The sequence below is a fragment of the Dromaius novaehollandiae genome, chromosome 1 (assembly GCF_036370855.1).
Source record: "Dromaius novaehollandiae isolate bDroNov1 chromosome 1, bDroNov1.hap1, whole genome shotgun sequence".
Lineage (NCBI taxonomy): Eukaryota > Metazoa > Chordata > Aves > Casuariiformes > Dromaiidae > Dromaius > Dromaius novaehollandiae.
Window position 1 is genome coordinate 175,895,921 of NC_088098.1, and position 13,879 is coordinate 175,909,799.

General features: G+C 35.0%; 1 protein-coding gene across 6 annotated transcripts in view; it reads left to right on the plus strand.

Moving 5' to 3' along the window:
• Window positions 1–13,879, plus strand: part of DACH1 (dachshund family transcription factor 1) — a 363,776-nt gene that overhangs the window by 141,058 nt on the left and 208,839 nt on the right. For all 6 annotated transcript variants that reach the window (XM_064504770.1, XM_064504768.1, XM_064504769.1 and 3 more), the window contains exon 2: window positions 12,471–12,586. In XM_064504770.1, the coding sequence (XP_064360840.1) occupies window positions 12,471–12,586 (116 nt within the window). The remainder of the gene's footprint in view (window positions 1–12,470; window positions 12,587–13,879) is intronic.

Consider the following 13,879-nt stretch of genomic DNA (forward strand, 5'->3'; position numbering starts at 1 on the left):
TATACTCCACTTTTCTGTATCTCACTTGAATGGTGGATAGTCCCATGACCCAGTGGAAGAGGTGATGGCACCTCAGGTTGTTTCCTCCGCTGCTTAAGGGGATTCAGCTATTGTCCATGATGAATACCAGCCTCAAGATGCCCATGTGGGAGAGAAGAGCACCTCTGTCTCTTCTGTAGAGAGTGTGCCACACTATGTGTTGTTTAAAGAGTTATTATATGAGAGACAAAGCTTTTGTGCGGACTAAGTCTCTTCTGCCCAGGAGTTCAAGGTATGTCTTTTCATTTTTTTTCCTTAAGTCATTGGATAAATAAATACATTGGAACAGACTTTAGTGTTCAGCTCCCCAAACTCCTTTTGTGTATCTGATCCTCTATAAATGGCAGATACTGCTCCAAAAGTGTAAAACTTTTATCGCTTTTAAAAGACAGTATAATGAAAAAAAAACCATTAGAAACATATAATACTTTATCACTTTATTTAGTTGTACTACTACAGCGTATATCTCATATCCAAGTCAAGAAAATTTGATGATTTGATTTAAACTGATTGTAGTAGGACACACTTTTTCTTGTTTGCCATTTTATTGAAGTGCTGTGTTCTTCAAATGCTGTTAAACTTTTTGGGGAACTGCATGAACTCACTGGCTAGTTAAAGCTTGGGTGTGCTCCTGTATCAGAAAGCTATCAAGTCTTGAAGATGTCACTCTGCCTTCAAAAGCTGTGGATAAACATGTTTCTGCACAGGGTAATGTCTACTTTGATTCCTGTTCTGTAAAAGGGATACAATCTTCTACTGATTTTTTTTTCTGTTTTTCAAGAACTTGATTCATTACCACAAATAACTATCCATTTCAGCCATAGGTACTTACCCACAGCACTGAAAACACATGGTTTTGTCAAGTAAATGTTTCTTACTTTGGTATCATCTTTAGTGCTGCAGTGAGGCTTGGAACTGCAGTGCTAATATGAAGGCTTAAACAAACAGATAATTTTGGGGTGAAAACATTAGGATTGCTGAAAATGTGCCATTTAGTTTGTCCCATGGCATCCTGAGCAGTGTTTCCACTGTGGAAATATTCAAAGATCATCAGCCAGAACAAAATCAGGAGAAAAAACTTTTGGATAATTTTATCTGATAATTTTGTATTATTTTTAGTTTCTATGCCCTTAATTTGCATATAACAACATTTTCAGAGCTTTTTCTGCATGTGAGCAAGAAAAAGTGATGGAAAAGTAATCTTTTATTGGCAAGAAAACAAAACAGAAACTGAGGTACTTGGTTCTAGCTAAGGCTTTCAGAAAAGCAGAAAATATTAAAAGTTAAAATATAATTGTGAATTGGCACCTACTTTAACTCTTGCTTAACTTGACTCTGGGCATGGAAAGAAAACGTGTTTGTAATTATTATGATTAATTTTTATTTCATTATCATCTAAATGCCTCAGTCAGGATTTGGGCTTGTTGTGCTATGAGCAAAATGGACAGAGCCAAAAGATAGTTCTGTGTGTATGTTATATATGGAGATGTTCCAGGCGTGGAGCATGCCAACCAAACATCATACTGAGGTATTTACTGGCCAGCTGTAGTATGCCATCCTGAGGAAAGTGTGCCACAGTTTTCCGGTGCCATTTGGACCATTAAGGAAGTCCTTCTCCTATATGCAGTTCCCTTCAAAGAAATTTTGAAGTATGTGTACTCACATCCTGTCCCATGCTGATGAAGATGTGAAGTTCATAAAAGGAAGGATAAAATGAATTAAAAGCATCTCAGCCAGAATATGTCAATGAGAATGCATTACAAACATTAGAACTGCATGATGAATTTAATCTTTTACTTTGGGGGTTCTTTATTTTGGCAAATGTGAGATCTTTCTGAGGAACACACTTGAATTAGAGCTTTTTTCAGATGTAGAGCAGCAGTGAGTTAATGACTTTAAAAATTTAACATCTGTGTCCCATAATGTCCTTCATAGATGGGAGGTAAAGGGACTAAAACATTTTAAGTTTTCCAATCACAAATTAAATATGGAGCACATCCATGACTAAGTATTTTAAATTGCATACGAAAATAGAGTTTTCAGTAATGGATTTATATCTTCCTATAAAATAGATGCTTTTTTATAGAATAGGTGATGTTTTTGATATCTTCCTATTTAATCGTGTTATATGAAGCTTTAAACAAATGGAATTATCAGAATTGCACAGAAATAGAAATAATAATTAGAAATATCTTACTGGAAGTAGTTACATTTCTTAGCTCTGTTATCTAGAAACATACTGCTTCCACCACTTAACATAAATGACTGATTAACTTTTCAGTGGTTCCCTAGGGTAATGTATTAGTAGCCCACTTATTTCTGATAGGGCACACTTTACATAAGATAGTTGGGGACAGCTTTGAACGATGGCTGTATTTCAGATCTGCAAACAACATACCTATGAACACTGACTAAAGAGTTAGGGTGATATGTTTTAATACAGATTTGATGATTTGTAGCTGTACAGAAATGCACTGAATGGCTTTTAAGTTTTTAAAATGATAATAAATAGAAGATTGTTTCCAGAATATAGTGCATGGAGTACCTTAAGAGTATGGGGAAAAAATGTATCATTGTTCGGATCACTTTAAAATTTCTATTTGGATCTATAGTACTGCGTTTTGCTTTTTAGGACTTGGGAGTCATTCTGTATCTGCCAGATTGCTATAACACCACTGCTCAGGAGGGAAACCTGTACTATTATTCAAATGTTTATGGAAGCTGGTCTGCAAAGAAAATGAGGAGTGGGCTTTGGGTGATTGTTTCTATTCCTTGCCTTGTACAAGAGGAATAAAATGTGGGTTTATTTTGCTGTATTCCATAGCAGAATATAAGGGTCAAGAAAGGCTGCATCTAGACTTACAAGGCTAGAGCCCTGCAAAATACTGTGGGGTTTCGATCCCACAAATAGGAGAATTTTAGGCACTGGGTATACAGATTAGATATGGGTTGGAATATGAAGAATTTGTTTCTTTCCTGTGTGTCCATAGTTTGCTCTGTTGTGAAAGTGAAGTATAACTAGAGTACCATGAGCATTAGTGAACCAGATCTCTCGTGTCTCTTGGTCCACAGGTAGCTTAAGCAATTAGGGCTGTGCTCAGGGTTGCACAAACCCATTGCTATACTGATAGCTGGTTTCTGCCCCAAATGATTTGCAATCTAAACTACAGACATAAAACTAATGATGTGCATACTAGTCAACTTTTAGTTTAGGACATTCTTACTGATATCCGATAGAAGTGTACTCGTTCATAGATATTACTTATTTCACCAGTGTTATTTGTGCAGAACTATTCAACCTATATATCCCACCCTGACCCTAAATTATTCTTTACGATATCATCTGTTTGGAGAGGCCTGGCATTTTAATGGCCAGCACTTATCTAGTAGAAGCAGTCACACATTTGTATGTATACAAATATGCAAATGCAAAACACCTTATTTAAAGGGTGAATAGTTTAAAAATATACTTGATTTTAATGGATACTGCAATGTTAACATCAGTCCATCACATCAACTCTGCAGTTATAGCGGACAGTCTGTTTCAGGATCTCATATCACTATTTTGACTCTTAAAAATTTACGTTAAAAAAGTGACTTTTAAAGTTTTATTTAGGTGATTCCAGCAATTCTTTGAAAGTATATAGTTAATGAGTGTGGGTTTTCAGAATTAAAAATAAGGCCAATAGAGGTCAGTGAACATTGAACAGTGAACATCAGTGAACACAGTCTCTGGCAGAAGCCAGAGTAAAATTATTCATTTTGAGTATAAGTAGTTTTTTAAAGGGCAAAGGGTTTAAGATATAGGCAGCTTCATTAAAAAGGTGACAGTTCACTTGTTTCAGCATTTAATATGAAGAATTGTGGCCAATTAAGTGATGAATGCATTCAGATACTGCAGTGGATACACTTATATGACGGAACTTCATTATCAACAGTTTTAAATTAGAGTAGACAATTAATAGAAAGCAGAATCACAATATTTTCACATAATACTTACCCTGAGTAGTGCAATGTTTTATTTTCCTTACTTGAGCTTAAATCAATATTGAGATATTTATATATTTTTAATTTAATATTACTAGTAATGAACACCAGCTCTGTGACCCCTTCAGCAATGGTCATCTTCTTTATTATGTAGATGTTTCTTCCTTTTTTTTTTCTTTTCTTTTTTTCTCATGTAACTCAAAATGGCAGCTGCTGCACAGTACTTTGTACTGGGAAACAAAGCCCGTGTGATTTTTCTAAACTATCTAAGTAAAAATTCCTTAAACAAAAATATGCACTTATATTATGTATGTATGCTTATATATAGGTTCAAAAGAGGAGTGTGCTAATTCTGCTTTGAGTCTAATTGGTTATTTGTACATGCAATTATCTGATTTATGTTCACAAATTTGTAATTACATGTGCAAGTTATATACAGAGATGAATGCAGATGCTTAGAAAACAAGCCTTGAAGCAGGACTGTTCATTCCAACTAAAGTTCATACATTTAAATCATTGTTTCAGGCCGTCTCCAGACTCTAACAGACATAACCACGTCAGTTACACTTGCTTCACATTAGGAATCATCTCAGCAGCATGAAGTAGAAACTTTTTGTTTGTTTGTTTAAATGAAAGCTTAAAATTTATTTAGTTTGAGCCATTATGGTTCAAACCTGCTTATTAGCCCTGTGCTTGACATTTTTATTATATACATAGTAGATGTTGGTTTGAGGGGTTTTTTTTAGAAGGAAAATACCAGAAAAAGATGAAAACAGTTGAGGAACAAATAGGCTTTGCTTCTGTTATAGTTTGGGGTTTCATGTGGGTGAATAATACTGTTAGAAGGAATCATTGTGCTTGCATATTTAAATTATGGGTGAGGCTTATGCTGAAAGCTTGAGTGAAATGAGAAAGGCATCTGTTATAACTTGACAGAATGAGTATTTGTGGGATGCATGAACTTTAGACACTGCTTTTTCCCATTTTTTTTGTAGTTGCCAAAATTGTTCTGTACAGCTAGCCGTATAAATAGAGGAAATAAATACAGTTTTACAATTTGTTGTTGTTACTGCTGCCAGTGTTCCTCAATAAGTTTCTTCATGATCTCCAGCGTTGTGATTTCCATATCACTGTTGGTTATTCTGAGTACTCTTTCTGAAATCATGTTTATCAGTTTAATTTAAGTAAAAATGTACCATCAATAAAACAAAAACCAGCAAAAAAGGCAAAAAAATTTGAATATACTCATGAGTTTTGTTTAACATTTGTATTTCATTGTTCATTCAGACTTATTTTATGCTCTAGATTGCATTGCTGTCATCATTGGTGGCTTATGTTTCATAGTTATTACATAATCATGATAGCCAACTTACTTAGATGTTTTAAGAACTTTTAGGCAGATCTAGTGTTTCAGCTAATTGGATGAAGTACTGAACTTTTTGGATTAATTTACTTCTGACATCATAATTCTGCTACCCAAAAGAATTAGATTAATTTCTTATCTGTTTTTCTCTTTTCCATAGCTGACTTAAAACTCTCAATTTCACAAAGCGAGCAATCACATTTCAGTAATATGTTAAAGTTATGTACATTCACAGCTGTATTCTAATCTGATACTGTAATTTACTCCAGTAACACTCAGATTTCTAAATGGTTTTATTTCCTTTCTTCCCCTTGGGTCATTCATATGGTCGAGTTATATGGTCAGTAAAGCAGAATCTTTTTCTTAGATCCTTTCATTCTGTTTATTGTGACACTTCTAGAGTCAAGTGAGAGCTGATAGATCCTGCTCTAATATATATTCTTGTACTCCTGAGTAGCAAGAGTATTCTTCATCTTACTGAAATGCAAAGTGTTTGGGCTGTAATATTGATGAAGATGGAAATGTCATGATGTTTACAGGATTTGTCAGTAGGAAAAGAAATAATGCAACGAGGTCTTCTCTAGCTACCAAAAGCATAGTATTCTAGAACTAAACAGAGCTCATGTGTTACTGCAACAAATGCCTTTGAAATAGGATACAGAATGCAATATATTTTCTTGTTTGGCTTAATAATTTGTCCTATTGACAAGCTGGCCCTACAGTTCTGGCCAAATATCTATTTTTGACTATTCTGATTCAAAAATATCAGTACAGTGTACTGTCACTGAAATGTAATAACATTTCATCAGTTTGCTTTCTCAACTACTTATAGCACAGTCTAACTCTTTTCAAGACCATTGGTATAATTCTTTGTGAAGATTTTTAAACAGAACTCTGCATTTATTTTTTCAGCATTGTTTGCTGTCTTAATAAATCTATCTAATATATCATGAGTTCAGCACTAATTATTGCGTGAGAACATTTTCTGTTGAACTGTGAGAAGAAAAATAAATTTAAGGTAATTGCACTGAGAATTTTATTGTTTTATACTACTGCTGCAAGTAAAAAGGACATGGTGTGTTTTCTAATGTTTGTTTTACTAACTGCCAAAATAGATATATGCCCGATGCTAGAATTACATTCTACATTACATTGTTCTAGAATGGGAATAGAAGGGGAGACATTTAAAATAGTGAAATATAAAGTGTACATCAATGTATGTTGTCATTTTTTGCTTTTAAAATGCTAGTTCAGTGCATTAGAAATATTTATGAAAGTTACCTTGGCAAGCAAGTCTTTTCCAGCAAAAGGAATTAAATTACACAAAAGGTTTTGTCGGTCTTCCTAGACCTTATTTTTTGGTATTGACACACCGTTGGCTCAAGTCTTATTACTGTGAAAGCTGCACGCATGATACAGAGCAGCAGGGAAGCTATCCCCAAAATGGAAGGGCCACATATGGTAGAGGAAGGCTCCTGACATGGGTTTGGTTATTCCTGTCCTTGTGTCAAGTCAGCAGGTAGTCTCAGGGTGGCAGGGTGAGACATGCTCAGTCCTTTTGCAGCAGCCACTGTATTGCCAACCCATAATGACCACTTCCAGTGGCTGTTCACCTAAATTTTATTCAACCTACTGCTTTGAGGTCCAAAGCTTTGTGTCGGTCTGCTGGCTCTGAAGCGCTGAGGGGAGGTAGAACAACTGAGAAATAAAGCCTAGATTTTCAGTAGGTACCTAAATGAGATGCATAAATGCTGATGCAGCTAAAATTGATATTGATATTCAAAGCTGTTCTAAGCAGTTCTAAGAACATCAAAAAGACATTAGATAAATACGCCAAATGCCTGTTGCACATTTGCTACCTATCACTTCTTGAGTATAGCTCTCCTTCTGCACCCCCCTGCAATATTTTGTGCACAAAGTTAGTTCATAGCAAGGTTCAAATTAAAGCTGTGACCCTAAACATAGAAAACTGGCCCTGCCAGTAGTTCTGTATAGAAAAGGAGTTTACTTTCTTAGAGCTGGTCAGAGCTATTGTTTTTAGGGACACCTTGTATATTGAATAAAATTAGTTTTAAAGAACGAAACGTTGTTCACATACAGTTAATTTTTCACATTTCCTTCTCAAAGTCAGGGCACTGTAAAAATAAAGATTTAATCACTGCGTTATCTGAGCTGTGTTGCATCACTCTTTTCATTTTATGCTATATGTTTTGCTCTTTAGTAATCTATTAGCTGTATAATAGTCTCTCTAGCATTTGCTAGTAACATACTCTGGAAGGTATATACTACTTGTGGAGAATTTAAGCTGTTTTGGACCCAACACCTTCCTTTGTGCTCAAAAGTCTAACAGAAATCAGTGGGAGGTCTGTGTGTCTAAGGCTTTCCAGAATAAGAACCTTAAAATTTAAAGCCAGTTGCTGCCTGTTGGCAGACAGTGAAAAGAGCAGAATGAAAAGTCTGCTTATTTTTAAAGAGTGCAGATAAACTCATATCTATTTTCCCTTCACCTTGTTCCACATGACTGTGCGGGACCAGATCTTCTGCTGATTATGTCTGCTTTTAATTGTTCTGCACTATCGAAAGATTTCTAAGAGCAGGCTCATAGTTTGATGATACAAATGGAGAGATATAAAATTTTGGAAGTATAATGAAAGCACAACATTTACTCTGATGATAACTACTGATTCTTCTACTTTTATTCTTTAATTCAGCCATCTGTTGTTGTGTAGATTCAGTAAGACAGGAATGATGTAAAACTAATGTGTCTTGATCAGAAGACCAAATAGGAACTATTCTCCCTTCAGAGAACCTGCGGTATTTTAGGACAGTGTACCTTCAGTTCCTTCTTGTGGTTTGTACCTTATATGCCAGTCACGGTAAAGGAGACAGATACACCCTTGCCTTCACAGATGAAAATACTAGTGCCATAGTTTGGGTTGAAATATTTGTGAAAGTTAAAGGGATGAAATACAAATCTGACAAAAAATTGATGTGTTTATTCAGTGTTTCTGGAAAGTGGCCTGAACTGGTAGTTAGCTGATGTAAATGAAGAAAATCCTTTTTGCCCTTTTTGAGAGTTTCAGGAGTCAACAATCCAAAACTTTAGCTACCTATTAAGGTAGCTAAATGTATTCAAATCCCTCACTTTAAAAACTGGGTACTGAGTGATCTGTGGTCCTACAGAAAGCTCTCATTTCCTTCCTCAATATATGCTGAGAAACTTCACACCTGAAATGTTGAAAGTTTTAGAGAGGAAAAATTCAAATTTATATACTTATCAAAGCAAAAATAGTGACAATATCTATATTACATCTCCTTTTTAATGGATAAACAAGGAACTGGTATCTTCCCCTTTGACCTCTCCTCCGCTTTTTAAAACAGTTGATCGTAGGAGCTTCCTTGAGGTTTTTACTTGTCCTATTTCTGCTCTCTCTAAGTTAATCCTCTTTCCTCAAGGAGTGAAATGGTAGAGAGGAAGACCAGCTATGACTTCCAGATGTAGACCCATTTCTTCTACTGTCTTCCCGACAGTCCCGAAAGACTTCTCTGTATTTGACCTTAGGTATTCGCAAGTCTTATGTTGGCTTTTTGGGCTTTGGCACTTTGGCCTGTATATCTTATTTCTAAAAAATCTAAACTGCCATCATCTTCAAAATCAGCATGAGTCACCTTTGAATGGTTTACCCATTTGGATAATTAGCATTACCTTGAGAAGTTAAATGTGTGTTCAGAAGAACTACTGTTGTTGTTCTGATGATTTTGTTCAGATAAAAGTAAAATAAAACCTTACAATATCTTTTTATATTTATGTAATAGCTTAAATATCACATTGAAATTTTAGCAGGCAAAAGGAGTATTATCAACATTTTTTGAATGACAATTTTATGTATCTGAATGAAGTCAACTAGAAGGATAACTTACATTGCTCTGGTGTTTTAATATATCTTTTGCATAACACAGCTCATACTTATTTAATGCATTATCTTATTTTATTTTCACAGTGAAGGCAAATCAGTAAGTAGAAGTGAGAATATTTGAATCAGGCTTCTTATCTTGGAATGAAAGTGATCTTGTCCTAATGTAAAAATATGTAGTTTGTTACTAGGAGCAAATTTAGGGGGGGAAAAAAACACTGAAAAAATGATTTGTTAAGCTATTTTTATCATTCCGTTTATGATACTTAAACTCACTATCAGTGTTTGTAATTTTTTAAAGATTTTTTTTATAATATAGCTATAAAATGATAATGAATTACAAGACAATGTGTAAGTTTTCAAGCTAGAATCAGAATGATTACTTTTAAAAAATTATTTTTACATTTCAATTTTTCACTATTTTTGTAATGATTCATACAGAATTCTTGCAATTCTTACCACCTGTTGTTTGAAAAGAGTTCCTATAAAATGGAAATGTTTCCATTTAGGAATTTGATTAATGAAACAAGTATTATATACATATAAATAACAGTTTAAGACAATTATTACACAATCAGTTATTGGGAAAAATCAGTGTATGTTTAATTTAACCAATCAGTGGTTTACTCATTTTAACTGTATATTGCGTAGTCTTCTGTGACCCAAAATTAGGTCCTCCAGACTTCAAAAAATAATTCTTGCATTTGGTTTTCTGCCTTTTCATAAGTAACAATCATTCCTTAAATAGATAAAAGCCTTTTTATACAAAGTTTGATTTGATGCTTTGTCACTTAAAAATGATATCAGGATAAAAGGACTTTACTTCTCAGAAATTTCATTTAAATATTGTTACTTAGATTCAAATTGGGAGTTTAGAACTTCCTTATGAAAGCACTTACTCAGTAAAATTGTATTAGTGGGCTCATTTATGGCTCTGGCTGCAACAGTCCTTTTGTACAGAGCAGCACAATCAACTTGTAGAAGGAGACTAGTGGAGGAGTTGTGCCTTAGGTATTGCAGTATCATTTACCTATCATTTGCTGCTTGACCTTTTTTGACTGATTCGGTCCATGGATGTTGTCTCTTGGGCTTTTGGTTTTATTCTGTTTGTGTGCATCCACCAAACCTGCATCCTGAGACAAAAGCATTCTTACTTTGCGTGACTATATTTGGTAGTAAGCATTAATGCGTTACAGTGAATCTTTGCAGGAGTGAACTTGTTGGTTTTTAAAGGCTTGTACACCGCTGATATGTTGTGCATTATGATATAGCACACTACTTATGCTTTTTATGCTGTTGTCACACCCTTTCATACTCATATCACAGCTGTGATTTGAGAACAGTGCCTCATCACAGGTAGTCAAATAAAGCCATTAAACTTTTCGTACATAGTGGGATTTTTTGGTGGGTGAATATATTAGAAGCACTCCATTTAAATCAGATTATTTTTGTGCATAATTTTTATCAGTTTTATGTGTGTTCATGGTATGCTTATTTTTATTGTAAATCACAAAGGAAATTTCAAAGAAAAGGGGAAGACATTTGATTTGGACCTGTGATGTCTCAGTATGAACTAGAATAAGATGATATTGTTTTTCTACAACTCTTTTTCTTGTAGTTGCCAACACATGAGGATTTTGTTAGTATTAAAGAAAGCCAAAAATCCCAAAACAATCAAAAAATTATCAAGCTTATAATATTAATAATGACCTCAGCTCAGGACATTAAGTTGGAAATTAATGATCAGTTAAGGTTAATGATTCAATGCCTTGAGTCATTAAATTCCAAAAAAAATGTCCTGTACTTTGATTGTTTTTGCTTTATTAAAGATAGGTTGTAGAAGTTGAAAAAAACCCCTATATATATGCACAGAAAAAGTAATCATTTTATTATCTGCCTCCTTCTGCAATCCCAGCATAGGTAAAAATCCTGTTATACTTGATGAGAGTTTTGTTAGTCTAAGGACGTAAGGAGCAAAACTGTTGATAGCCACCTTTTTTCTTTCTTATTTGGAAAGTAATGAAGAAACCCAAATGTTTGGCAAAGCATAGGTTAACACTGCAGTGGTAGAACTGCGCATCACCTTTTTCTGAGAAATCATTCCAAAATGCCCCTAAATAAACAATTATTGGGATATTGCAATAATACCATGTTAGGATCCGTACATAGGAATACAAATCTTCGGCTATGCATTATATGTAACAGACACATATTTGCATTTAGTAGGTAATAAGTATTTTCATTGTAATCTGTATCTAATTTGTATGCTACTTACACAGTCCAGGAGATGGAAAGTTGTGTATGTGAGCATTTAACAGACAAGGAGTGTTTAAACCTGAAGCCCTTTAATTATCCTTACTGGGCAGATGTAAGCTGCTGTGATGGCAGTTGCTCAACAATATCTTACAAATAATTCTGAGTCCTTTCTGACATAAAGTAGTATATTTAAAGTAGGGTGACTTAGTGAGATTTTCACTTTAAATAGAATAAGGGTTAAATGATAACTTGACTTATCTTTTAAATGACAAAAAATAAAGAAATTGCAAGACCTTTTCACACATTAGATATGTATTGTCATTTATCATCTAGATATCAGGCTAGCAGTGCGAAGTAATAAAACATATCATCGAAAAATGTGCTATAGGTCTGAATCACTCTTTCATTCCACCTCCCAGCTAACTGTAGTATTAAATCAAACAAGCAGAACATTTCCTTAGGCAGCCATTGCCTTTTAATTTCCTGAAGAACCTTAAAATATCATTCATTACAAGTACTACACATATTTGGTTTTTAAAAGTCTCATAAATCAATAGCAGGCTGACTGTAATAATTATTACAAGTTAGTGCATAATTTTCGTGCTGAAGGCTGCATGCAGAACTTTAGCATATGCAAACGAGGCAATTCAAACTGTGTATAGATATTAATATGAAGAAGCAGGTAACGAGGTGCAGGCTATGAATTATGCATCAAGAGCGGCTGATCTTCAATGAGGAAAATGAATTCAGCATGTAATCTAATTAGTGATGGAAGTCTATTACATCCAACTGCAAAAGCAACCGTCCTTGAAACAAATTTATTTACAGTCCATGTTACCACTTGAAACAACTTTGAAATGATGTGTAAGACAACAGCTTAATTGTAAAAATTTTTTATTTGTTTGTTTCAGTTCTAGACCTGGAAGGCCTCCTAAGAGGACTCAAAGTGTCACCTCCCCAGAGAATTCGCATATCATGCCACATTCTGTCCCAGGCCTCATGTCTCCTGGAATCATCCCGCCAACAGGTAGGATTGCTAGAAAGGCATTAGCTGACATTTGCGATCTCTTGCATAGTTGACCGATACCCACTTGGTTAATAAATTAGCAGTCTAAACAAAAACACCCTCATACCACAAATTAGTTCTGTAATGTGGGGTATAACGGGATTGCTACATGAATGTATTACACGTAATGGAAATTTTGGCAGCTCAGGATGTTAAAATATAAATAACTGAGCAAACAGCAATCCTTTACATTTTTTTCTCTTTACTTGTTCTTTATAAACAAAATCCTTTCAGAGCATGAATTATCTTATCTGTCATTAGACAATGGCCTCCATATTCATTTTTAAAAGATCAGAGATCTTCTGATTTTTTGTTACTTTGCTTGATTAGATAATGTCATCATGAGTACAGTTGCCTGAAGAAACTGAGTTAGCTAAAATAACTCTATGCTACACACGTCTGTCTTAATTTTTCATCCTCAAATTCTCTTTTTGATACGTCTCCTGAGGCCTTATGCTCACGTGAAGTCCAGTAACAATCTATTTCTCAAACTGCTATTTTCTTTCGAAAGTTACTATAATATTGTCTAACAGTGACTTACTCCTAGACATAATCTTGCTTAAATTATGAGGGACTATGTTGCAGAAAGGTGGTGAATAGAGCCACCTGAAGATGGAGGCACCCAACAGTGAAGCTGTTGACTCTGGTGCCACATTCTAGCTCTTCGTCTTACAGCCTATTTAAAATCTCCTGTTTGTTTCAGCAAAGCTGATCCGAGCTTCTTCCCCACTTGTTCCCCACTTGTTTGCACATCTTAGTCTCTAGCACTGATGTTCTTAAGGCAAGGAAAGATAATAATCCAGACACATCCACATGGAGGACAGGGTTGCTGGGTCTTGGAGATAGTGGTCAGGATGGATGTTCAGGTACTTGCCCACGTCTGCTTGAGTATGAGTGTGATCCTTGGCATGGATTTGGTCATAGCTGACTAATGCCTCCAAAACAATGTACAGTTTAGGGAATATCTCATGCCAGAGACTGCTGGCAATTTGGATGCAAGTGTCTGGAGGAGGGAGGAAGGGAAGAGAGTTTGGCTCTGTGGAGACAAAGGAGCCACCCCTCTCAGCCCTAGAGTCAGAGAACTGTTTTACATGGTGATACAGACATAATCAGAACAGTTTTATTGGGTACTTAATGCTTTTCAAAAGGCTAAAGGTCAAGAGCAGGGACAAAATGAAGGAAAGTCAGACAGCTGAGGTGGTAACAGAGTTATAAAGTAGGCAGAGGGAAGGAGGGTTGGGTTTGGAAGTGTAG